The 24,713-nt window shown below is 43.6% G+C and overlaps 1 protein-coding gene across 2 annotated transcripts in view; it reads right to left on the bottom strand.

Annotated features, from left to right (window-relative positions):
• Positions 1-24,713, bottom strand: part of SLO2 (slowpoke 2) — a 66,982-nt gene that overhangs the window by 20,355 nt on the left and 21,914 nt on the right. The window contains exons 9-17 of one of the 2 annotated variants that reach the window (XM_075689059.1): positions 20,461-20,678; positions 18,799-19,015; positions 18,185-18,290; positions 11,351-11,523; positions 8,056-8,127; positions 7,392-7,526; positions 5,009-5,138; positions 2,953-3,054; positions 1,066-1,149 (exon numbers count right to left, since the gene is read on the bottom strand). In XM_075689059.1, the coding sequence (XP_075545174.1) occupies positions 1,066-1,149; positions 2,953-3,054; positions 5,009-5,138; positions 7,392-7,526; positions 8,056-8,127; positions 11,351-11,523; positions 18,185-18,290; positions 18,799-19,015; positions 20,461-20,678 (1,237 nt within the window). The remainder of the gene's footprint in view (positions 1-1,065; positions 1,150-2,952; positions 3,055-5,008; positions 5,139-7,391; positions 7,527-8,055; positions 8,128-11,350; positions 11,524-18,184; positions 18,291-18,798; positions 19,016-20,460; positions 20,679-24,713) is intronic. The other variant, XM_075689069.1, reaches the window with a different exon arrangement.

Below are 24,713 nucleotides of genomic sequence, written 5' to 3'. Positions count from 1 at the left end.
AGTTAATATATTAAATGTCTACGGCCCTAATTTTATTATTGCTGCATGATTGTAGCGCATATAGACGAGGACGCAAGGAGGCACACGAAAGATACAGACACGGCGCTACTTATTGCTTACTATTGCTGTTGCCTTTGGAGTCAGTAGGCACGTGTCTTCCCTGTCTTTCTTTTCTGATTTTCTTTTGCCATCAAATGCCAGGATGACAATAAGAACGTCAGACTGTGCGCTCAGTGATTTATTAGACTATTTCAAAGTCGTAGTCTTCAATAAAAATGTGCATTTTAAATGTGCGAACAATATTAATAATACAGTCTTAATAGGCCTATCGCCTGTAATTTTTATTTCTTGTGGAAAAGCGTCATTGTGAACTGCTGTCAAAATGCTTATATGAAGCGGCCGAAGCAGGATATCGCCTACAGCTTTTCGTATGCAGACAGAAAATCTGAGCAGCCCTAATGTTACCTCGACTTTCACTAAAAACGCACAGTTACAATAACTGCCTCATAACAGACTCATGTAGCGTCCCCTAATTGTTCTGCTCTACACAACTACTTGCAGTGAGGATCTGCATTCAATGGCCCAACGAGCAGCAGGAAATTCCTAAACGGCAAATGACATAAAGTTGCCTTGCCACAGTATTTATCCATCTGACAGCTCGCAAATAGCATTCACGCTGAATTCATTTGTCACTTACGCTTAATGGAATCTGCTGTTCTCGTGCGGCATTGAAATATAGGCATCACATACAAAATTCACTGATTTCAACATGTACGGCACCTGGAGACCGACTGGATCAACGCTGCATGCTGAACAAAAATCACTTTGCGACACAAGCTTTATATTTTCTGAATATTCTTCGTGCGGGCTAAGAATGTTATTAACAGACAATCTAGCGCCAAAGAAGCTGCATGTCGACAGCGAGGTCAATTTTTTTTTCTTTATTGCTTAGCACCTTGCGCAAGCAAGGCGCTGTCACATCAGTGGGTAGAGCTACCGAGTTCGCGTTGGAAAAATGTAATCACTTCACAGTCTTAACCAGAGTGCTGTAATAAAGCAACTTACCGAAGACAAAAATCCTGATCCCGGTGCTTGGTCAACGCCCAGAAGCAAACGCACAAATGTTATCACATAGTCTTTGACAAAGGCCTAGAAAGCATAAAAGGTTAAAGAAAAAGAAGAAGAAAAAAATACTTGAGTTAATGCTTTACTTGAAAAGTGGCCTGTACACGCATGTAAATGCATTCTGTACTCATATATGAATATATATAGTGTGAGTCACTTTGCACACTTCAATGCAACAACATACTCGAGACAGAAAAACTGGCCAGTAAATAACACGCAACGAGTTTTCGAGCGCGCTTAGATTTGATAGCGTTCCCAATGAAGTTCGGAAACTCCGAGTCTGAGCAAAGTATAAACAATTCTCTAGTTTTACGTGCAAAAACCACGATATGATTATGGGGCACGCCGTAGTAGGGAATCCGGATTAATTTGAACTACATGGGCTTTTATAAGGTGCACCCAATGCACGGTACAAGGGCGTTCTTGCAATTCGCTCCCATCGAAATGCGGCCGCCGCAGCCGGGATTTGACCCCGCGACCTCGTGGTTAGCAGCGCAACGCCAAAGCCACTAAGCAGCCACGGAGGTCTGAGCAAAGTTTTAAAGAAAAGGCAAAGATACCGACCTTCAAAAGTTATTCGAGGGTGTGAAGGTCGTGTACAAAAATGTACGAATCACACTCGGGCAGTGATTCGCTCTACGTCATAAAATTTCGTTACGCAGACCCAAAGCCCTTGCACAAATTATTTGTAAACTAGCTTTGCTTTCCATAATATTGCAAGATGTTTCTTTATTCAGAAGCTGCATTCATACAGCGTGCTTCATTTGCCTTCGTAGAGCCTGACCAGTCATGCCTTTTTGTTCACGTTACGTTGTGCCATGCGTATCTATACAGTTGTGTCAATTACCTTATTCTTCGTATCTTCTAAAAAAAAAATCTGATTTACTCTGTCAGCTGTGGGTTTATTGTTGAAGATGCTGCTACAGCGGGCTCTTGCGACGCCAGTTATTACAGGATTTCATAATTTAATATAAAGAACGTCCCGTGTTGCAGTTGAACGTGTTAACGAAAAAAAATCTTATTAGACTCCATTCTAATCGTTCCCTAAAATTGCGCAATAATTAAATTTATGCCGCACTACTGTGATGCACTCGAATAAAACTCAATAATTCGATTACCGTGAGCCTAAAGACACGTACAGTTCTGCATTATCAAACGTGGTCACAGCGCTAAGGAAGACTAAGACAAACACGAACTGCCCAGATACGGCGCTGGAGGACCTGCCGCGGTAGCTTAGTGGCTATGGGGTGTTGCGCTACTGAGGTCGCGGGTTCGTGGAATCCCGGCAGTGGCGGCCGCATTTCAATATGGGTGGAATGCAAAAACACTTGTTTACTTAGATTTAGGTGCCTGTGAAATAACTCCAGGTGGTCAAAATCATTCTGAAGTCCCCCAGTACGGCGCATCTCATAATGACATCGTATGTTCGGCGCGTAAAGTTCCAGAATTTAATTTTAAAAAATTTGGCGCTGTAGGTCGACTGATTTTATTGAAACCAACGCTTGCATGCATGAAAGGCACACTCACATTGAAATTGAACGAATACCTTTCGATGCAGGGAAATACTCCTTTTCTTATTAGCGCGGACATGTGCTCGAAATACTAGGAACGATATTACACATTGTTCGCCTATATAATGTGCTAGTGTTTCAACTTGCCAAACTGTCATTCTGTTTTGCTTTGAACTTATTCCTTGTTTGAAACAAATTTATATTTTTCCATATAAGGTCAAATGAAGTCGCTCGAGGTCTACTGCTTCCGGTCTTTCCTGTGCGACCCCATTTAACGATAGCTACTTAAGAAGCCCTGCCGTCCTCACTGACTTACCTGATACAAGAGGGTGTCCAGCATGCTCGCGCTGAACACATTGCCAGCGGCAAAGGGAAGCCGAAACATGTAAGAAATGTGTGAGCCACGGTCCCTTTCTCGCTGCGTGGTAAGAAGAGGGGAAGAAAAAAAGAGACGAGCGAAAGATAACATGTTGGCAAGGGTATGTGAACACCACCGAGTATAGGTATTACGTGCAAAAAAGCGTGCGGCACGAACACTAGCAAGTGTATATAGGGGTAGCAATCATTGTAGACTTTTATAAGAATGCACAGCTAACTTAACGTAACCTAATCGTTTGCCACACAATACTCTATTACCGAGTGATACTGCATTGCGCAGGCGAAACAAATAAAGTTGCGTTACTCTTCTACTTTGTTTTCTTGCATACGTACGCAGACGGAAGAGTGAAATTGATTCGATAAATCTGATGGTCTCTACAAAAAGTCGAAAATATGGAAACTTTAAGCCAGAAAAAGAAACAGAGTTTAATTAGCGCGAGCTAATTACACTACGAAACGTCTAGATATAAATACTGCGAAGTACATCATTGTCTATAAGGGACTAAATAAAAAAACGTCTTATACTTGCATGGCTGGCAGTTTTTTGTCACGGTGACTGACGCCGTTGGTTTGCGCCGAGTTAAGCCGAAATGCTAAAAAAATGAGCCGAAAGTGGTAGTAGCAGCAATCCGACGTAGAAAAGTAATTCGCTTTGGCCGAGAAGGCCTGAGAATAAGATGTAAAGTACAAGAAAGAGATGGAGCAGGCTCCCATGGCATCAGTAGCATCCAAGAAGCAGTTAAACAAATGATAAAGAGCAGTGTGTCATCTCCAGTCTCCCTCGTTGAAAAAAAAGAAAAGGTAAGAATGCTCAGCGAGCGCCGGCGCCTAGAAAGAAAAGTTATAATTGAAAATGATACACTGCAAGCAGGAGGGGCGCTAACGAGACCATAACCGTTTAGCCACGGTGTAGCCACTGCGTTAGCTGCCAGCCAGATGTGCTACATAAGCGAAAATTCTCTGCAAACTAAATAAGATTGTTGCACCGTCAGCCGCTCCTGAAGTGCATGGTTACACGCGTGCACTGGAATATTACACAAATGCGGCGCGCATGCTTGTGCAACTAAAGTGCGAAGCATGCAGCAGCACTTGGCACCTTCCATTGGCATCAAAGGGAACGCGTTAGGCGGCGCTTGCGAGATTAACCAGATTAGGTCTGAACTCATTCGTGCTTTCGTGACACCTGAACAGAAACAGAAAATTTTAGCACAGTTGGTTTCCAGCCCTGCAGCCCACGTCGGTGGTTTGGAAAGTACTGAATATGGCGGGCTCGTTACTCCGAGTGTTTGGCATTTCTCCCTGCTGCTGGTAACACAAACCGTTTGTTTTAGTTTTTTCAGTACACTAAACGTATTCTAAAGGAAAAGAAGTTGCACTCTGCGCAGAATTGTGGTAGCCGGCGTCGAGTAATCAGGGGCCGAATCAGCGCGGATGTCTGAACACGCGTAACCAACCGGTTCACGACCGACCAATCAGGAATAAACAACCATACTGTACTTTGGTTAATCACGAATATTTTTATACCCGAACTCGATCCGTTCATTCATGCCCTTTAGTGATGGCTCGTATGCCTCATAAACCGCATATCCAACAATCGCTTACGATCATACGCGTTTTGTATAGGATGCATACGAACATTTGAGATTAATCAATAATAACGCTGTAGAACATATGATTTCTTTTTTTGTCAATGGAATTCATTCATTTATGGTGCGCAAAGTACATTGATTGGCCATGTACATTGCTGACAAATATTTTATTTTTCTTTCAAAATTTTTTAATATACGGGACGCGACCTTCGCTGAACGCAATCTTTTCTATTCAGGTGTCTGTTGTTAGTAGAAAGAAAAGGGCTTGCGTTGGTCAGTTATAGCGTTAAGTTAGCTTTAAGCGCCAAGCCGGAACAAAGCGAGCGTTGGCAAAGACAAGCGGCAGGCGTCCCGTGTCCGAATGGAAGGCGCCATGGACATAAGCATAGGAGCCTGCCACATTACCTGGTTGAGCAGGCTCACCTTCTCCATCTTGGAAAGGTGAAGCGCGTACGTGTCGAACGCCCGAAACTGCATGAAGCGCATGTTGCTGCTCTGACTCAGCTCGGTGATGATGCGCACGCTCGGGAAGAATCTGCCACAAAGTATGCGAGAGGAGAAAGAAAGTCGAGAGGGACAGAAAAATAACGGATTAGAAGAGAAGTAGGACTCGCTTTGAGAGTTTCTTTGTAATGCTGTATTGGGTTAGACTGGTTTGTATAATACCAAACGCTATATATGTGAATTTTACATGTGTATATTGTTTAGCAATACAGCCTGTGCGAAAATTCTTTTTTTCGAAATTAAAACAAAATAACACAAAATAGGGAAGATACGATAACGACGCGATTTCCGCTGGATGGTTTTTACCACTGGGGCATACATTTTAATATTACCCCAATTTTTTATTTAGATGGGTAATTAGGAATATTACACTACTGGCATTTAAACTGAAAGAGTCAGACGATTGATCCTAATGTAAAACTTGAGGCCAGTCAGTCTAGGAGTTGATAATTAGCTCCGGACACGTAAAAAGCTAACTCTGAATTTCTGAAGCGTAATGAATTCCTGTCAATTGCATCCGAAAGACCGAAACTGAACGGCCAAAGAGCGCAACTGTCACGTCTTTAGCAGACGCCCGCGAGTGACGTAACTGCTTATGTCGTCGGGCGAGCATGAAACCGTCGTGGTTGGATTAGGGCTCTGACATAAATAAATAAATAAATAAATAAATAAATAAATAAATAAATAAATAAATAAATAAATAAATAATACCATTGACGACACTTCGTTCTTACCGAAAAAAAGTTTGCTGGCAGCTTCAACTGCTGCAACAATGTTAGTTTGGGAAGTAAGAGTGACAAACGGGCTTGAGAACAGGAGACGTTCTCGCAAGTTATACCCTGTTCAGAATTTACTCGATGGATATATTGGCAGTCCTGAGTGGGAAGGAATAGAAATAACCAATTGTTTAGATCATAAGAAGCGAACAAACAAGGACACCAAGGATAACAAAGGGGAAATCACTTGTACTTACTTGTATTGTTTAGAGTTATGCCAAACGAACATGAAGTAACTTAAGTAAATGAAGAAGTAAATAAATGAAGTAATTTAAGTTGAGCATGTAGTTTTCACACTGTCAGCCTATAAACATGGTTAGCTTAATGGGTACGCTAAAAACATGGTATTTCGTCTCCTTTTCTTTACCTTAATTCGAGCCTCATTACTGTACTTTATGCTGTAGCGTGATAGTGCAGAACGTAGACAACAGTGGGTGTGACAGTACAGCTGCAATGACTTGTGAGAATTCCATCGGGGGTCAAGTACGGAACCATTCACTACTGCTCGGAGCGCGTGTTCATATGATCACGCGCTCCGAGCGGTGGTGAATGGTTCCGTGTTTGGCCCCCGATGGAATTCTAATAAGTGGACCGGGCTCGGTTCAGGAAGAAAGGCATGAATCGAATTCACGAAGTATTTCTTTTGTAACAACATTTTGTTAGTGCCCTGTTCAGCTTTACCAATAACATGTTCGCTATCATGGTTGACAGGCTCATGTCCTAACAACTTCATAGTACGAAATGCTTTATGAAAACAGGCCCACATGTCCAGTTGTACAGCTCGAAGAAACGACAAACAGTAGGTGAAAGCGGTATGAATTTTACAGCATTTCGAGAATGTAGCAAAGAAAGAAAGAAAGAAAGAAAGAAAGAAAGAAAGAAAGAAAGAAAGAAAGAAAGAAAGAAAGAAAGAAAGAAAGGAAGACAGAAAGAAAGAAAGAAAGAAAGACATACTCGGTGGACAAGGCTGACACCTAAGACTTCAGGAGAAAGTTGTCGTTGGCGACTACAGCAGCGCGGTTTCCGTGCAGCTAATTTCAGCTAGATTGACAAAACCGGCTCTTTCAATAAGTTTTATGTAATACCGCCCAAAGCATTCCCCAAATTTACGCTACTCGGATGCGGGGCGATTTGCTTTGCGCATGGTGCACAAGTATTTAAAATGGGTAATGCAAAAAAAAAAAGGACACGAATAAATGGTTAGCGCAAAGCAAGTTCCGTCTTCTATTCCTCTTGTGCGTGTCGCTGTTCGCGCAGATCACATTAGACGTTATGGATCAACTAACCCAACGTCATATCGTGCTGAAGGCACAGGCATAACAGAACTGAATGGCGTCATTTGTCCCCCCTCTTTTCTTTTTTGCCATGGCATCCACACAGGCGCGTCTTTCTTTCTCCATATGGGGAAGATAACTACGTCTGCTCATGCTGCCGCGCTGCAATAAAAGCCACAGCGACCACATTATTTCAGCATCACTTGTCGCGCGAGATAACCTGTACAGCCTTACTTGAACATCGTTTGCACTGCCACGATGGTGTTGCAGTCTGCCAGGTAGTCTTCTTCGGCTGAATTGGACGACTCCTTGTTCACTACTACCACGCTGTCAGCTAGGTTGATACCTGCCCGAAGCAGGTCGTCCAGGCTGCAATGTAGGTGGTACCAGTAGCCGTGAATGTCGGTTAGGTGAGTAATGTGGCCGTACACTGACACCATTGCACCTGACTAGCGCACCGAAGTTGTGCTATCAGAGCTACAGCTTCGCTATCTGGCAGAAGACATTGGTTAAAGACAGCCTGTTCTGGACTTCGCGCTGACAGATAAGCAGGACATTACGAGCCGCGGCTCGTGTGTAATGCTTTACGCAGCTCCTTGTTGACCAGTGAGTCTACACATTGACACTGATGCACTGACACTAATACACTGACAGTCTGCTACACATACAGTAGTGGACTGTCAGTTGTCCACTACAGCGGCCATCCTTGATGCATAAGAAGCACAAGTAGTGGTGACCTGGACATTTAGCCCCCCATGCTCAGGAGTGAGATATATTGAGCCAGAGGATGCGAGAATATTCTAGAGCGCACATATACCCAGCGTTCTAGACAGCTTTGTTGAAGCTTATGCGTTTGGTCAGGCACGGACACCGATAAATTAGTGAAAAGATGACTCACTCGTCTATAGAACCCTGCATCCAGTACACCAATGGGAAACATGAAATCGCATCTAGGAACGCCGCGTGAGGTCTGAAAAATAAACAGAACAGAAGCAGTTATCAATGACAGTAAACTATATGGTCGTGACGAGTAAGCTTGCAAAATCATGCTGCTCATGGCAGCTTATGAAAAAAAAAATTAAAATGATGACCTAACGTAACAAACGGTTCGCTTTCACGATAAAAGCTATGAATCACTTCGTGAAGGGTAATGGCTACCGGACTTTCAAGCCAAATGCAAGCCCTGCACACTATGTCATCCTTGATCGCGAAAGAGATGCCAAGAGAGTAAACACGGGGTGTTTCAGCGAACACTTTCAAAAATTTTTTAAGGTTGCCTGTGGCAGATAGCACAATTCTAGTCCATGAGCTGGTCTACTCGAAGAGGCGAACATTACTTGCACAAAAAGTTGAAATGCATAATCGACTAATGAACAAAAATTCAAGAATTAAGTTTTAACTAATTGCCTTACGGCACATATTCAATTCACACATTTTAGCGGGTGACACTGCAAGGCATATTCACTCGGAAATAATTGTGTAGATGACGCCATTTACGAAATATGCGCCGTAAAACTTTATCAGCATGTTATCAGCATGGCTTCAGAGCTGGCTTGTCATGTGTGGCCCAACTTGTTGAATTTTCACATGATATTTTCTTATCTTTCGACAATGGTAAACAAGTTGATTGCCTATTGCTGGACTTTCAAAAAGAGTTTGACACGGTATCACATTCATTGCTGTTGTTTAAGCTTTCTTGCCTAGGTTTATAGAGTAACATCTTACACTGGATAAAAGACTACCTTCATGACCGCACTCAAAAAGTCGTCATCAACGGCACACAATCACACTCCGTAACGGTAACATCCGGCGTGCCGCAGGGATCGGACCTCGGCCCAGTTTTGTTTTTAATCTTTATAAATGATATTGGCTCAGGCGTGACATCAAAAATTCGTCTATATGCAGATGATTGCGTACTGTATCGAGATATAGAAAACGAGGACGATACAGCTGTTTTACAAATGGACCTCAATCGGATTATTGCATGGTGCAGCAAATGGAATATGACTCTAAATCGTAAGAAAATGCTACCACAATATTTGTAGTAGAAAAAAGGTAAAAATACTCAGTAGCTTGTTCTTACATAACGATCAAATAGCCACATATAAGCATGTTAAATACTTCGGTGTTTATTTCTCCTATAATCTAACCTGGAACAAGCATGTCGAATATATAGCTTTGAAGGCTGGTCGCGTTTTAAACTTTATTGAAATAAATTTTTGCAATGTGCCCAGTGGCGTGAAAGAAATTCTGTATATCTCCAACGTACGCTCAATATTAGAGTACGCCTCAACAGTGTGGGATCCACCCACTAAAATGCTAATAAAGAAACTTGAAGCGATACAAAACCATGCGGCGCGTTTTATCTTAAAGTCATATAACCATCACAGCAGTGTCAGCGCGTTAAAAAAGCAGCTAGGCTGGGACTCCCTGCAGCTTCGTCGTGCGTCTTTCCGAATAAATCTCTTAAACGACATTATGAACAAAAAAAGTGGCATTGACCACGGGCCTTACCTAGAACCTCCCACGTATATTTCCTGAAGACCATAGCCGTAAAATACGCGAAATTTCCTGTGGGACATCTGTATTTAAATCAGCTTTTTTTTTTTCCACACACGATATCCGAATGGAACAGCCTACCAAACGCAATAGTTATGTTAAATGACAATGACTTCTTGGCCGCGCTCAAATTGTTTTTACGAGGACAAAGTGACGCGTAATTGTGCACTGTACCATCTCATCATATACCATTGTCTACTGTACTAATTTGAGTGATGTCTGCGATGTACCTGTTATCCACATATTAAACTTTTTTTTTCATACATCATTTAGGTATTTGTTGATGTATTTAGCTGCAGTGATGCTGGGTCCTGTCGACCTTACTTGTGATCCCAGTGCTTTCGCTTATTCCTTTGTGCGCCTCCCGTACTCCAATAACCGTATGGGGGATCTGTACGTACAAAAATAAATAAATAAATAAATAAATAAATAAATAAATAAATAAATAAATAAATAAATAAAAACTTGCGGTAAAAATGCATTGTGGTTCCACTTACTTTCTTAACAAATCGTCGTTTTATGCATTGAAACACAAAAGTAACTGGAACGCCAATGCATTTCGCCGTGAAGTTCGGGAATTATTATCTCGGAACTGGTGTCATCCTGAGAATTCGTTCCAAGTGGATCCGCCTTGCGAACTCCCCGTCTAGAATTTGTGAATTGCAATATGTACCAGAAGGTAACTAATTAAATGCTTATTAGTCATACCTTCTTAATTAGTTGATTATGCATTTCAATTTTTTATGGAAGTGATGTCCGCCACTTCGAGCAGACCAGCTCATGGGCTAGAATTGTGCTATCTGCCACAGGCTATATTTAAAAAGTTTTGAAAATGTTCGCTGAAACACCCGGTATACCTAAAGCAAGCGCTGCTGGCAGTAGTTTCTCTAATTGTACTTTACTGAAAGTATAATTCTTGATGTGTCAGAACAGAAAGTTACTTTGGTTAACATATCTTCCTTTCTTATTCTCTTGATGTGTCAGTGACTTGTGCACGGAAAACTATTTCACAATTTTTTCGTCTGGATGCCTGTGCTTACAAATAAAAAAAATATTCTGCACATCTGCAGGCTACGATTCGTGCGTATACGAGAGTTTGCTTCACTCATAGTTATTTAAGCTAGACCAAACGTGAACTGCGCGGCAGCTATACATATGATGATGATAATGAGCATTCCCCTCGAAACGGGGTGGTCGCACAGGCCCCCCACCAAGTTCGCGCTCTTTAAAACTTTCTGCCGCATTTAAGTCTTTAAATATTTTCATACTCGAAGCTACAATATTCACTGCTAGAAGGCTCACTATATTGCGTATTGTTACTTCCTTTGCGCCAGTGAGGTTCCAGTGGTACTTTTACTTGTCTTCACAGTCCCAGTTTCATTTGTGTTTCCCCTACTGTCCTTAAAACCGATGGTGCCTCGGTAAAGTGTACGCTACTTGCACATTTATCGCTGGATGGATACTTTGACATCCCAACAGAATATGTTCAGTGGCTTCTGCACCGCTTCTGGTTCGTGCACAATGCCATCTGACGGCTCTTTGCTAACTGATGGTGAGATGTGATGCGGACACTGACAAATTTTCGCCTCTAAAGCAACGAAGAAAAGAGATAGGAACGAAAACCATCTCCTTACTTCTTCTCTAGGAGTAGCACGATGGGTCTGAGGCTGTTGGGGCTGTGGAAGTGTGCCCGAAGGGGCACGATAAAGTTGTAGATGCCTTTGCTGGCGAAGTCGGCCGCCAGGATAACGCATCGGTTGGGCCAGTTGTACTGCTTCGCGTTGTGGAATTCGCAGTGGTCGCATTGCTGCGCGGCAGTAGGTAGAAATGGAGTACATGATAACGAGAATGCAAGCACTTGCTGATGTCTCCCAATATTTTCCAAATGTTTAGAAAAACTTCTTACAAAGCAGTTGTCCTCTTTTGTTTCGAAATACCAACTCCTCTCAAGGGCTCAGTATGATTTAAAAAAGAACTCTGTCACCGGAGTTTTGACTTTTTGACCAAATATAATTAATCGTCCGCAACTTTGAACTCAAACTTCTGGCCATTGACATATTTGTAGACTTTACCCAGGCTTCCGATTTTATTAATCACCAAATATTATTTCAAAAAACTTAAAGGTACGGTATAAGAGGCCTCGCACTATAAATTTTCAAGTCCTACTTCACAAAAAGACAACCCCCCCCCCCCAAGTTTGTGTCAATAAATAAATAGTTTCAGGCGTCCCTCCAGAAAGAATACTCAGCCCGTTGCTCTTCAACCTCTACGTGAATGATGTTGCATATATCCATGAAGAGGCAAAGCTCATAACGTAGGCAGACGAGATTAGCATATTTATATCCTCCTCCTGTCCCAGCATGTTAATTCGACAAGCAAATGTATTTCTTCGAAAGCTGAGCACAGAACTTCCTTAAAGTTAATGTCACCAAAACAGAATCCGTTATGTTCCACACTAAAGGCACACGTATTCCATCAAACCTGAACGTAACATTCAATTCAGCACAGATTGAAATAGTTAGCACTCTTAAGATTTTTGGTGTTCATTCTTTTGCCATATCTATTATCGTATGACCAAGTTCATCATTCAGAAAGTTAGCCGTACTGTAGACCTATTAAGTCGAAATAGATATAGTTTTCCTCCGTCAGTAAAGTCTTAATATACAGTGCATTATTCGCCTCCCATATACAGTACTGTCATTTCAAATCGGGTTCAAGAACTGAATTGAACATGAACAAACTGTTAGTACTGTAAAAAAAAATAATCTTGCGTATTTTTGAAAACTTACCTTATACAGTATCTTACCAAAATCTTACTAAAGTTAGACAAATATACCCAAAGGCTATTAAAGGAATTTTATCTCAGTCATCGCAGACATTGCAAGACATTCGCTGAAATAGCAAGTTTTCTAGAGAACAGTGTCAACCTGCGCGACTTACCCGTCACACAGGAATGTGTAAAGTTCCCCTGTCCCGAACTAATTATGGCGATCAGGTGCTTCAGTATCGCCTACCAAAACTTCTGAATAGTTTCTGCGATAGAGGAATAAAAATTCGGAACCTAACTCCGTCAGAATTCAAGTTGCTCACGAACCGCCACCCCTAGTCGGTATGTTCCACCACTCGCTAACAAATTTTAATGCTGCATTAATCTTATTTATTATTATTATTTGACGACATTATTTGACCTATTTCTGAATTGTTTGATGTTGAAGCGACATATCATCTCGAAGTTTGCAGTCGGTGGCGGGAATGTGGCCCGATTTAATCGTCACTTTTGCTGCAGGTGAAGCGCCAAATTGCAATTTTCATTGTTAACCATTGTTTTTGCTTGCCACAGACTGCACTTTTGCTGCATTGCGTTTGTCCTGTGCGTGAATCATGACGTCTGAGTCCCATTGCGCGAAATGTATGAAAGTGTTGCCTGCTGAATGGAAATTTTTGATCTGCACAGAATGTGATGTTGGATTTCATTTTGGCAAGAACTGTGCTGGTGTAGCTGAAAATGCCATGTCAGGCAAGGGAGCTGCCAAGCGTGAGACATGGGTCTGCCGGGAGTGTCGTTCCCAAAATCGCACGCCAGCCAAGGGTGATGCGGCGCAAAACTGCCATTCGCTCTGAGAGCTGGCCACTAAAATTGAAATTCTTCTGCCGTTAAAGGACGCTATCAGCTCATTTGTACTCAAAGTTGATGAGCTTTTGCAACTCAAATCGACTGTAGTAGTTCTTCAACAATCGGTTGATTCCGTTCAAGGATCAATTAACTTTCTTTCAAAAAGTATCATTAGGTCATCGCTACTGCTGCTGCGCGACAAACCGCAGTGGAACAATGCAAAAGAAGTTCATGCCTTAAAATCCACTGCAGCAGATCAATCAGAAGAACTGGCGAGCCTTCGCAAAGAATTAAATGACGTCGAACACTACAGCAGAAAGCCGAACTTGGAAATTTATGGTCTGCCGCACCAGAAAGGTGAAAAGCTTCTGCCTATCATCTCTGAATTGGCACAAAAGTTGGAGGGAAAATACACGGAATCTGACATCGAGGCTATCCATTGCCTTCCAGCCAACCAAGATCGCCCGCCAGTTCTGCTCGTTAGATTCACTTCTGTTGCGCTGAAAAAATCGTGGTGGAGCTGTATGGGCAATTTAAGGGCACTGGCGGAACAGGACGTGATCCCTCAACTTTATTTTGCAGATAACTTGACCACACATAACCGAGCACTGTTGTGGGCAGCTCGCCAAAAAGGAAAAGAAAAACTCTACAAGTTCATCTGGGCTAAGCACGGCAAAATTTTCGCCAAGAAATCTGAGGGATCGTCTCTTGTCCGCATATCGGAGCATTCTGAACTCGATAAGCTTGTTTAAAAATGAACAATTCCATTGAGCTTAACTAATTCCACAAAATGAACAATGCATTTAATAATATTGAGAGCTTGAACGGCTTCATCAGTTTACCAAGTCAAGGGAGACGGTCCTTCACGGTTTTACACGTTAACATCCGCAGCATCCGTAGGCATTGGAATGAATTCCATGGCATCACACAAAATACCGATGCTATCGTTGATGTGTTTGTACTAACCAAAATTAACATTCATGAAGAGCTCATTTCTTCTTTCAAACCACCGAATTATTCTAGTTTTGCCCTAACGTGACGCGTCAGAAGGGGTGGTGGTGTCATGGCTTTCGTACATGAACGATATGTGACGTCATCTGTGCTATCAAGGTTCACCTCAGCCGAATGCCTGGCATTGCATATTTCCTTGCGAGATACAGATATAACCCTACTTGGAATTTATAGACCACCCTTCGAGAATGCAAACGTTTTTGTAAATGAACTGGATTCGTTTTTACTGTCTTTGCCTTCAATCTCACTCTTTGGTTTGGCAGGCGATGTTAACATAAACACTTTATCTCTGTCGTGCCCGATTGTTTGCGATTATTTAAATGTATTAGCTAAATCGGGGGTTCTTCCGACTGTCTGTTCCTGCAAAAGAGAAGAATACCTTGGAACCAAGCTTATGACGTCATGCATCGATCACATCAACCTTTTTTTTTTAAGTTATGGGGTTTTACTATCCAAAACCACTTTCAGATTATGAGGCACGCCGTAGTGGAGGACTCAGGAAATTTCGACCACCTGGGGTTCATTAACGCGCACCTAAATCTAAGTACACAGGTGTTTTCGCATTTCGCCCCCATCGAAATGCGGCCGCCGTGGCCGGGATTCGATCACGCGACCTCGTGCTCAGCAGCCCAGCACCATAGCCACTGAGCAACCACGGCGGGTCAGGTCAACGTTAGAACTCCGTTTTATCATGTTGATTCGGCTGCAATCAAGCACAAACTGGCTGACTACTATTTTGTGGGCTGCCATATATATTTGCCCGTGCTTAAAAATGTATCATCCGAACACTTTCAGGCATCAATCCTCGACATAGCCAAATTCGATAGTTCGGTTAATGATTTTGACTGGAATACACTTATGGAACGGACAACCGTACAAAATGTTTACACCAAATTTGTTACTGTTCTTGACACATTTAAATACAGGGCACGAAAAAACATAAAAGTTAAACAAACACAGTATTAACTTGCCTTGGCTTACACCGGGGATTCTTAAGGCGATAAAAGAGAAAGATAAACAAACTTTGGGCGAAAATGTAAGAACTTGCCTAACAACAACGCTCTGAGCAACTTATAAAAAGTTAATAGAAATAGGGTAACTGCGTTACTTCGATCTGAGAAGCGCTCATATTACAGCAAGTCATTTTACGAAAATAGGCAGAACTCTCGAAAAGTGTGTTCGACGTATAATCAAATATTCGGTCTCCATCTAGGCCAATGAGCCGACGTTTTCGGCAAACATTTCGATAATTTGGAATCTGCCGTTACTGATTTCAATATTCACTTCACTAAAGCATCCTCGATTACTCAGCCAGCTCACACTCATGATTCCGATAATATTATCAGTTCAGAGTCCTCTCCATTTCTTCCTTTCATCACTGCTTACGATCTGCGCAGCATATTATGCAGTTTTAAACAAAAGAAGGCACCTGGTTTAGATTGCATATCTATGTACGAGCTGCAACGTAACTTTCCCGTTCTAGAACATATACTTTTATTTTTGCTGAACGGTTATATTGAACTCGGTTTTCTTCCAGATGAGCTAAACATTGCAGTTGTTAAACCATTACACAAAAAACGGCTCTTTTAAACAAGTTGGCCACTACAGGCCGATTTCAATTTTACGCGCAATTAGTCAAATTCTGGAAAAACCCTTATCCAGAGTGATGACTGGCTTTCAGCAAAAATACAATTTATTGTCAACTTCTCAATTTGTCTTCGTTCCTGGGAAGGGGACTGTAGTACTCTTTCAACAATTAGCTGATTTAATCTTCTCTGCTTTCAATAACAACGAGGTAGTAACGGCTCTTTTCCTGGATGCAAGCAAAGCTTTTGACTCCGCAGTGTACACATTACTTTTGTGCAAACTAGATCTCTTGGGATTTCGGGGGCCTTTTAACAAATTATTAACTAACTATTTTTTAATTGTTCACAGGTATTCAAGATAGGGGATCACATTAGTTCGAAGGTTTTCTTAAAATCTGGTGTCTCACAGGGATCCATGTTATCTCCACTACTATTTAACGTTTATGTAAATGATCTGTCTAAAGATGTCAAATGTTTCAACACGCCGATCACACTGTTCTTTTTGCCACACACCCTGTTTTCACTTAATCGGTTGCAATGCTACAAAGTGACATTGTATCTGTCATGGACTGGTTTTCCATAAACTCGATCACTATTACCAAACAAAAAACAAATCTGCTTTATTTCCAGAATACACATAGACGAATTGGTCTCACTATCCCAATCTTCCTTCATGGTTCACGATGTATCAATTGTCAATGCTCTCCTCTTCTACCATCGCCGAATGTAAAGTACATGGGAATTATCTTCGAATCCGATATCACATGGAATATTCACCTATCCATTCTCTGTAATAAACTCTGGGCGTTATCATGTACTATTTACAATAGCCGCTTCATCCTCCCTTTTTCTGTGCGCAAGATAATCATTCATGCCCTTGGTTACAGTACCCTGAGATACGGTATGACAGTATTTTATCATTGTTCTTTCACATGGCGTTCAAAAATAAACTGTATATTAAAACCACTGCTACGAAATGTGGCCTATAATGTTAACATTCCAGGTGGTACTAGCTTGTTTTCTGCTTTACAGTTGCCTTCCTTTGATGCATTATTTTTTCATACTGTTATTTGCCGTCACCTCTGGAATAGTGATTTTCTGTTTCCTTTTGTGCCCACAGGACCACTCAGGCGTCATCCCAGGTTTTGTACACCCCGATGTTATAGGCGATTTGGACGTTTTGTGCGAAATTATTATGTTCCCGATACATTTAATTCCTTGGCCACGGAAACTTTTTCCATTTCATCGAAACGTGCTCTGTAATTGTATTTAAGGGAAAACTCATCTGACATTGTTTGATGTCTGTTTGTTTTCAGTATTTATGCATGTAGCATTGGACCCCAATTTACTGCCTTGTCTTTTTTTTTTTGTGTGTGTGTGTGTGTGTGCTGTCTTCCTTTTCTTTTTTTTCCTCACTCCTGTAGTTTATTGCATCCCTGAAACTGACTGCCGGGTACAGCTCGACAAGCCTCATTGGCTTGGGCTGACCCGCTTTGTATCTGGTGCTTTTACGACAAATAAAGCATTTATTATTATTATTATTATTATTATTATTATTATTATTATTATTAGATACAATTCTGTTTTCCGCATATTGTAATCCATAGTAGTCTGTAACCTTGTGAAAGTGCTCCAGAATTATGTAACCGTGGGAGTATGCCTCTCACTATTGCTGCTGGTGTGGGAGTCTAGGGCTCCTCCAGCTACTTGCATGCAGCTTTTACCTCGACCTCATCCATTCAGGACAATGGGAAATAAAGAATAAAGAATGAAAAGAATGTATCGCGCCAAATGACACAGCCACCCTGTGAGCTATAGACGTGGTATTGAGGGTTAATGTTTTATTAGAACATGTGACTTTAACTCTCACTTTTCCTCGCTCTTTTCACTCTAGCTATTAGTTGAGAAGGAAAGAGTTTCGACGGCGCTGAGAGTCACTCTTCAATGTGAAACCTCTTATCTAGCTTCAATGAGGAAAAGAAAAATAAGTTTCTTTCTTTTTTTTCTTCAAAAAAGCTTCTGGTCACAGTAAGTTCATACAGAAGGGGACCGCGAATGCATAGAAGCTTTGAAGAAGCTTTGAATGCTGCATCTACACACGTGATACGTGTTATCTTTCTCTTTTTCTATCGATATACAGCATCCTCTGTCACTCTTATTACACGCCACTTAGCGGAGATGACTTTTGCAGAATGTGTAGAATGGGTCACCGAAGAAAGATTAACGGATTTGAAATTGTGGAGCAAGTCCGCACTTACCTGAGCGAGCTGCATGCAGCATAGCGGCTTTTTGTCTCTAAGTAAGTAGCAAAGCTTGGGACTGACGCCAATATACGGAGTCACTGGAGGGAAGCCTTTTACAATCCTGACAAAGAAAAGAAAAACAAAAAAAGAGTCAGTATTGCACGTTCACTCCGAGCGCATGCTCAAAACACAGCTTTTGTACTAACTGCATTTGGTAAAGTGTGCTGCAGAAACACTGATGCCAAAACTTATTCACTGCACTCTTGACAGTTCTCTCTTTCCTCTCTCTCTCTCTCTCTTACCTTTCATAACGCTTGTTTTGCGTTTTCTGACTGGCGCGTGGCCGGCCAATCAAAGAAGGCAATGCACGTGCTGTGCAGTTGCCACGAATAAAATATTCAAACAGCTTGCAACGACCGAGAAGCGAGGAAGCCTCCGGTACACAAGAACAACGCCGTTAACGGAAAACATTTGAAGGCGCATTTTACAATTGCACGACTGTTTTTACGAAATCACGCGCCTATGGTCTACTTATGCACGTTGCCTTTGAGCGACAAACATTTTCCCCCGTACCATCCGCAAACTTCTTTCTGGTACAAAGCTATCATCCACGCCTCGGCGACACTCACTCGGACTCCTCGGCGGGCGTGTTCCAGGAGTTCTCGAGGTACTTCTCTTCCTCGATGCCCAGAGCATCGTCCTCGCTGTCGAACTGCGCGCCCTCTTCGCTCTGGCCTAGGTCGGGCACGGGCGCGATGCTGGGTCGCCGACCGCGTGCCTCCTCGGGCTTCGGAACCTCCAGGTGCTGCTTGCGGCTCCGAAAGTCGAACCGCGATTTGCCGCTTTCTGCCGTGGGAAGTATGGCAAGAGAAAGGGACGGAAGAAAATACAATTGCAGGCATTTGCCGCAACCGCGAGTAAACGCGTGGGCCACGAAATTCTTCTCTGACGCCCACTTCAAATGTGTCACAAACGGTAATGGACCAAGGGGTATGTGTAGTGCTGGCACGAGCGCATCGGTGCTGCCATGCAGCTATACCGGTGCGCACGAAGCTCAAGGTGCCTTTAATTTTTCGCCTCGTGAATTGGTCGCCTGATCACGCAAACGCATACGGCGTCAGATAGGTTTGACTGCGGTATACTTGACTCGTAAACACTCTGCCTTTGCTGCCGTTTTACGGAAGCAAGACCGCGACTTTCGGTAACCTTACTACCTGCCGTTAGTGAAACAGACCGAGCGAAACCCTCATCATGGGTCCTGAAATTCTATTTCGTGCACTGCAGGTGCTCCAGGCAGAATTAAATAGGCACCGATCTTGCTAGCGGTCTGGAGCGGCCATGGCACAAGAGCTATGCTACCAGGCTGCTAGCAACATGTTTTGTACACAAAAGCTAATCAAACTTCAGCGCTTCCTCTGGCGCTCACTAATTTCCTGCAGCAAGTTTTCACTGCGTACACCACAATATTTTCTAGAACCGCTTTGCGGTGCTTGCAACGCGTCGGGCTCGTGCGCTGCAGTATGCCATTTTGCGGCCTCCGACATGCATGCCCAAACTCGAGAACTCTTGGGGTCTCCGTGGAGCGCGAACAATACGTAGCGTGAATATTGTGCGGTAGCACAGTAGGCAGTGCGTCTAGGTACCGAGCGGACATTGCCGCAAGGGCTTCAATTTGATCCCAATGATGGTGGTAAAGTATAGGTTTGTTCGGTTGCAACCGTTTACCTCGAGCGTGTGCTAACAGGTGGGAAACAACAACAACTTAGGCTTCGATGTGGGGCGATACAGGTCCCTATACAGTAGGCGCGCGTGGCGATAGAAAACGGGTTCGTTCAGAAGCCGAGTACCTGCTGAACTACTTGTGGCGGCGGGTGGAGCCGTTAATAATGATGAGCTGCAGTCGCCATTGGACGGCAAGACGCGCCAGTAAACATATCTGTTTACATAATTATCGTAAATGTGTAATGCCGTGAACCCGTTATGACGGGTAATAAAGAAGGTAATTTCGATGCGTTGATTTTCTGTGATGATAGAGCCTTATCTATGCAAACCTGAACGTGCTCGCACCAAAAGCGAGTTGTTGATATCGTGAGATCTCTCTATATATAGTATATGGGCGGTATAGCACCGCGCCATACACGCAACAGCGAATCGATACGACGAGCGATACGTTCGCCTCCACCACTCCGCGCGTGAGATCACGCAGTGAGTTATAAGCGCTCACGCGAATCGCGAAGCTTCGAGCCGTCATTTTACTAATGTTTAGAACGCGAACGTGTGCGGACACCGACCTGTCCTGGCCTTGGCATCGGCGGCGGCCTTGTCAGCAGCGTCCTGAGGCTTGGCGTCGTCGCCGGCGGCGGGCAGGAAGGCGCTGTTCTCCTCCTTGGTGATGTTCATGTAAAAGCAGATGTCCGATCCTTTCATGATGTAGGCCGGTCCCGGGTTCAGCAGCACGGGCCACTGGCCGTGCACGTCTGTCTGCACGCCCACCAGCGCCACACCGTACCTGCAGAAAGACGATGAGGTTGTTGAGACATTTGTACTCACTGGTGTTATTGTGTTTGCCTGGTTCTTTTGTTTGTATCGTGAATTGAGATACTCCAGATGCTCTGCCGTAAGAACGGAATGACGCTTCCCTCCGCCGACGGCTTCTCCGTACCGCGAGATTCTGCTAAAGTTTACGACTTTGGTTGGGCTTTCCGGGGGGTATGCCTCGGCTGGGGAGGCGGGGCTGTAAGAAGCTGGGAAAGTGGACGGAGGCAGAAAGGTTCGGAGAAGCTGGTGCGCAAACACTTTGTAACGGCCGCTATGACGAGATCTTAAGATGTCTAAGGAAGTGCTCGTATTTGTATAACTTTAGCTTGAAGAATAAACGACAGTATATGTATCAAACGGCAATGCGTTCCTGAACGATCATCAACGACAACAACGATTAAGTATTACAACAGTGGTCAATGGAGCGCGCGAAGGTGAGAAGAGACGCCGAGCTGCGCTTTTGAAAGCCGCCACTGTGAATATTCCTGTGCCACGGATGACGACGGTTACGCGCGGTGAGATATTCTACAGATACGGATTTGGTGGCTGAGCACATAGCCTCACCGTCATGGCGAAAAGACGGTCTACTAAGGCTCAGGACTTGTTATGAAACATAGCATAATCTTAGCTCAAGAGCTTGTCGAAGGCCACTCTTGCACATCGTTTCTTGCTTTTTTTAGACCAAGACAAGCTCAGGGCTCGTATTCACAAAACATTTCTCACGCAATAACGGTTAAAAAAAGGAAGATGCCAATCAATCCTGAGTTGAGTTGAGTTTAGTTGAGTTATTGTAGGCTACTGATGCTGGACATATTATTAACAAAAGCGGCAGGCCAGTGGTAAAGGGCACTTACGAACAAAAAGCTTTGTGAATTGGGCCCCGGTTGCTTAAGAAAAAAAAATTCTTTAGTCTCTAGTCTCGCCTTCAATAAAAGAAACACACACACACACACACACACACGCACACACACACACACACACACACACACACACACACACACACACACACACACACACACACACACACACACACACACACACACACACACACACACGCACGCACGCACGCGCGCGCGCGCATACATGGCGATAATGTTTACAACAGCCTACCTTATATTTTTTTTTCATCCCCTTTTGAGAGCCTACTAAATAGCTGGTAAGCTTTCGCAAGTAGTAAGCGAAATAGCTTACTAAATAGAAGTTTTCCGCAGCTCTTCAGATCTCCTCACTTGACGTATGCGTGCCTATTTTTATCATAAAATTTATACGCCTATAATTTCGTCCTTAACTCACATAAGCGTTAATTTTCTCAAGCTAGCCGAGAAGGTATTCTTTGTAATACACTCTAAGACAAAGGTACGCCCCTTTGGGGTGTATATCTGCCACACAACGATAATCGTCATCTGCCTTGCTTGCATTTCCTTTCTTGAAAACACCGCGCCCGCTACTTTGCGGTCGGGAATGCTATGTCATACTGAAAACGCGCATGCCGTTCGTTACTGGGAAGTACCGGGCTCGCAGCGTTAAAGAAAGGAAATGCGGACAAGACATATGACGTTTATCGTTGTGTGGCAAGGTACGACCCAAAGGGTGTAATTTTGTTTTAGAGTGTACACGAGACGTTCGCCTTCTAAGCCTTGTACTCGGACGGCCGTGCTGTTCGTTCTTCGCGACGATAGACAGCTTTAGTTACACGTACGTAGAGGCTTTGCGTACGTAGATCTTCTACGTGTCAGCAGTGCGCATGCGTAGAACGTAGCGGGCGCGCGCGCGTCTCACGGACGTACGTGAGATTCAATTCTTTGCGTGCGTTTCTTGCGCACGTAAGCAGCTTCGCGCGGGAGTTCCGCGAGATCACGAACAAGCGATAGCGGGCCGCGTGCGCGCAGACGGCTTGCATCGAAACACGGCGACAGTATTGAATTGGCTACCGCCGTGTTCACATTTCCCGACAGATGGAGCTACGGGGTCCCTCTTGGCGTGCGTCGCGTACGTGTAGCTAAACGCGTTTCAGATGGCGTGCACGTAAGGTACGTAGGCTTTTCACGTTTGCGTACGTGAAGCCTCTACGTACGTGTAACTAAAACTGTCTGATAACAAAACTTTGCGCGCGCCAGACGCCTGCACCTCGCACATGCGTCACGTCGTAAAATAAGTGCAAATGATAGCAAGCATACACCGGCGCTCCACTTGTATAGCGATATATCCTGTCAATTAACGCAACAACGCTTTCTTACCGTTCTTCCCTCCTCCATGCCTATAAGCTCCCGGAAGGCGTGGCCAGGCTATAGCAGATGTCAACTTTATCGGCGATTCGCTCTCGCCGGCAGTGAGAAATGCAATAAATTTTCACGTGCTTGGGCGCTACGATCGGAATCTGACGGATTAGGCACTCCTGCAATGCGCTGTCTATGATGCGGTGCCTGTCAAAGCAATGTCTTTTGTTGCGCACGATTTAAGGGGAAAAGCAGCGCTGTAATAAACTTAGAAGGGTGATGGTTTGGGCAAGTTGGTTAGCAATTAGCTCAGTATTTCACTCATGTACCGGTGTGAACTTATCGAAAGTAAAGACTAGGGCGAAGCAACTTTGCCGGGATTTAGAGTTACACGCCTTGGAAAAACGAATCGAGAAAAGCAAGAAGGCGGGTTTGGAGATGTTCTTTTCAGCAAAAACTCATAAATCTCATGTTCTCTTCCGCGTCATCGTTTCAGAAAGAGGAGCGTGGCAGAAACAATTGGGGTTGTTCCTGCAACAAAATCTGAAGTCGTTGTCTGCAGAAGAGCAGCTTTTGATAAATAACTCTCAGGAGGTGATTGATTTCCTTAAGCTTGATGAATGTCGTAAGCTTTCCGCATTCTCGATCGACATTAAGGACGTTTATTACTCTCTCCCTCACAATAGGTTGTTCGAATACATCAGCGAATGCATTGAAGAGTTAGGTGAGGTTGTCTTTCAAAACCGAGCATGCAGGGTTAAGCTCGGGAAATTTCCTCAATCTGGTACAGTTTTACCTTGAATTCACATACGTGGAATGCGATGACGAAATCTAGCTTCAGAACAAAGGTGTGTCCATCGGGTCTTGTATTACGCCTTTTTTGAGCGACCTGTATTTGGCAAAATCAGACAGAGCCTAGCAGCAATTATCAGAAGGAACTAAGGTTCTGAGAACCTTCAGATACATGGTCGACTTTTTGGTATTTTTACAGTGTGGTGTCTCGGAGTTGTTTTCCGCTTCATCTCAGCTAGTCGGTATACTTGAAGAATATCTTAACATATGAAATGCCACAAGATGATTCCCTCCATTTCCTCGACCTCAAGCTCGTGTTTTCTAATGAGCATGTTCGCTGGACATACGAACCCCGTGCGCACAAACCAATGCTGCGCTTCCCATCAGCACACAATAAACTAGTAAAGAGGGGTATTGCTCAGGCCTGCTTCTCTAACGCTTTAGACCAGTCCTGCCACCACAGACTAAATGGCAGTTTTTAAGCACAACTTACACGCCTAAAAGCCTCGGGCTATCCTGACGGATTACTCGTCTCAGTAGCTGAGGCAATCCGTAGAAAAAGAAGAAAACCTAAAATGACCGTAAGGTCGCGGTGATTCCATACAAGCATCAAATCGCCTATCGACTTTAAAAAGTAGGTGAGCGGGTTGGTGTACCTGTAACGTTTTCTGCCCCACACAAGCTTTGTTCGATATAAAGGAAAAGCATCCCTACCAAGAAACAAAAGCCCAGTGTGAAGTCAGGCACCGCAACCGTTACATGGATTCTGTGCAGGGGGGGGGGGGGGGGATGTACAGAATCCACTTCAAATGCTGCGCATGCTACGTAGGTCAGACAAGCAGGTGTGTGAACGATCGTCGGCGTGAACATGAGAATAAAGTTAAGAATGGAAAGGAAGGTTTCTTAGCCCTTCATTGTAGCGCATGCGGATGTACCTCTGTGTTTGGAAAAATAAAAGTAATGTTCACACACAAGGATGATAGAACGCGCATCATCGT

This window comes from Dermacentor variabilis, chromosome 1 (genome assembly GCF_050947875.1).
Source record: "Dermacentor variabilis isolate Ectoservices chromosome 1, ASM5094787v1, whole genome shotgun sequence".
NCBI classification, from domain to species: Eukaryota; Metazoa; Arthropoda; class Arachnida; order Ixodida; family Ixodidae; genus Dermacentor; species Dermacentor variabilis.
Note: the sequence above shows the minus strand (reverse complement) of the source record. Positions and strands in the feature narration are given on the sequence as shown.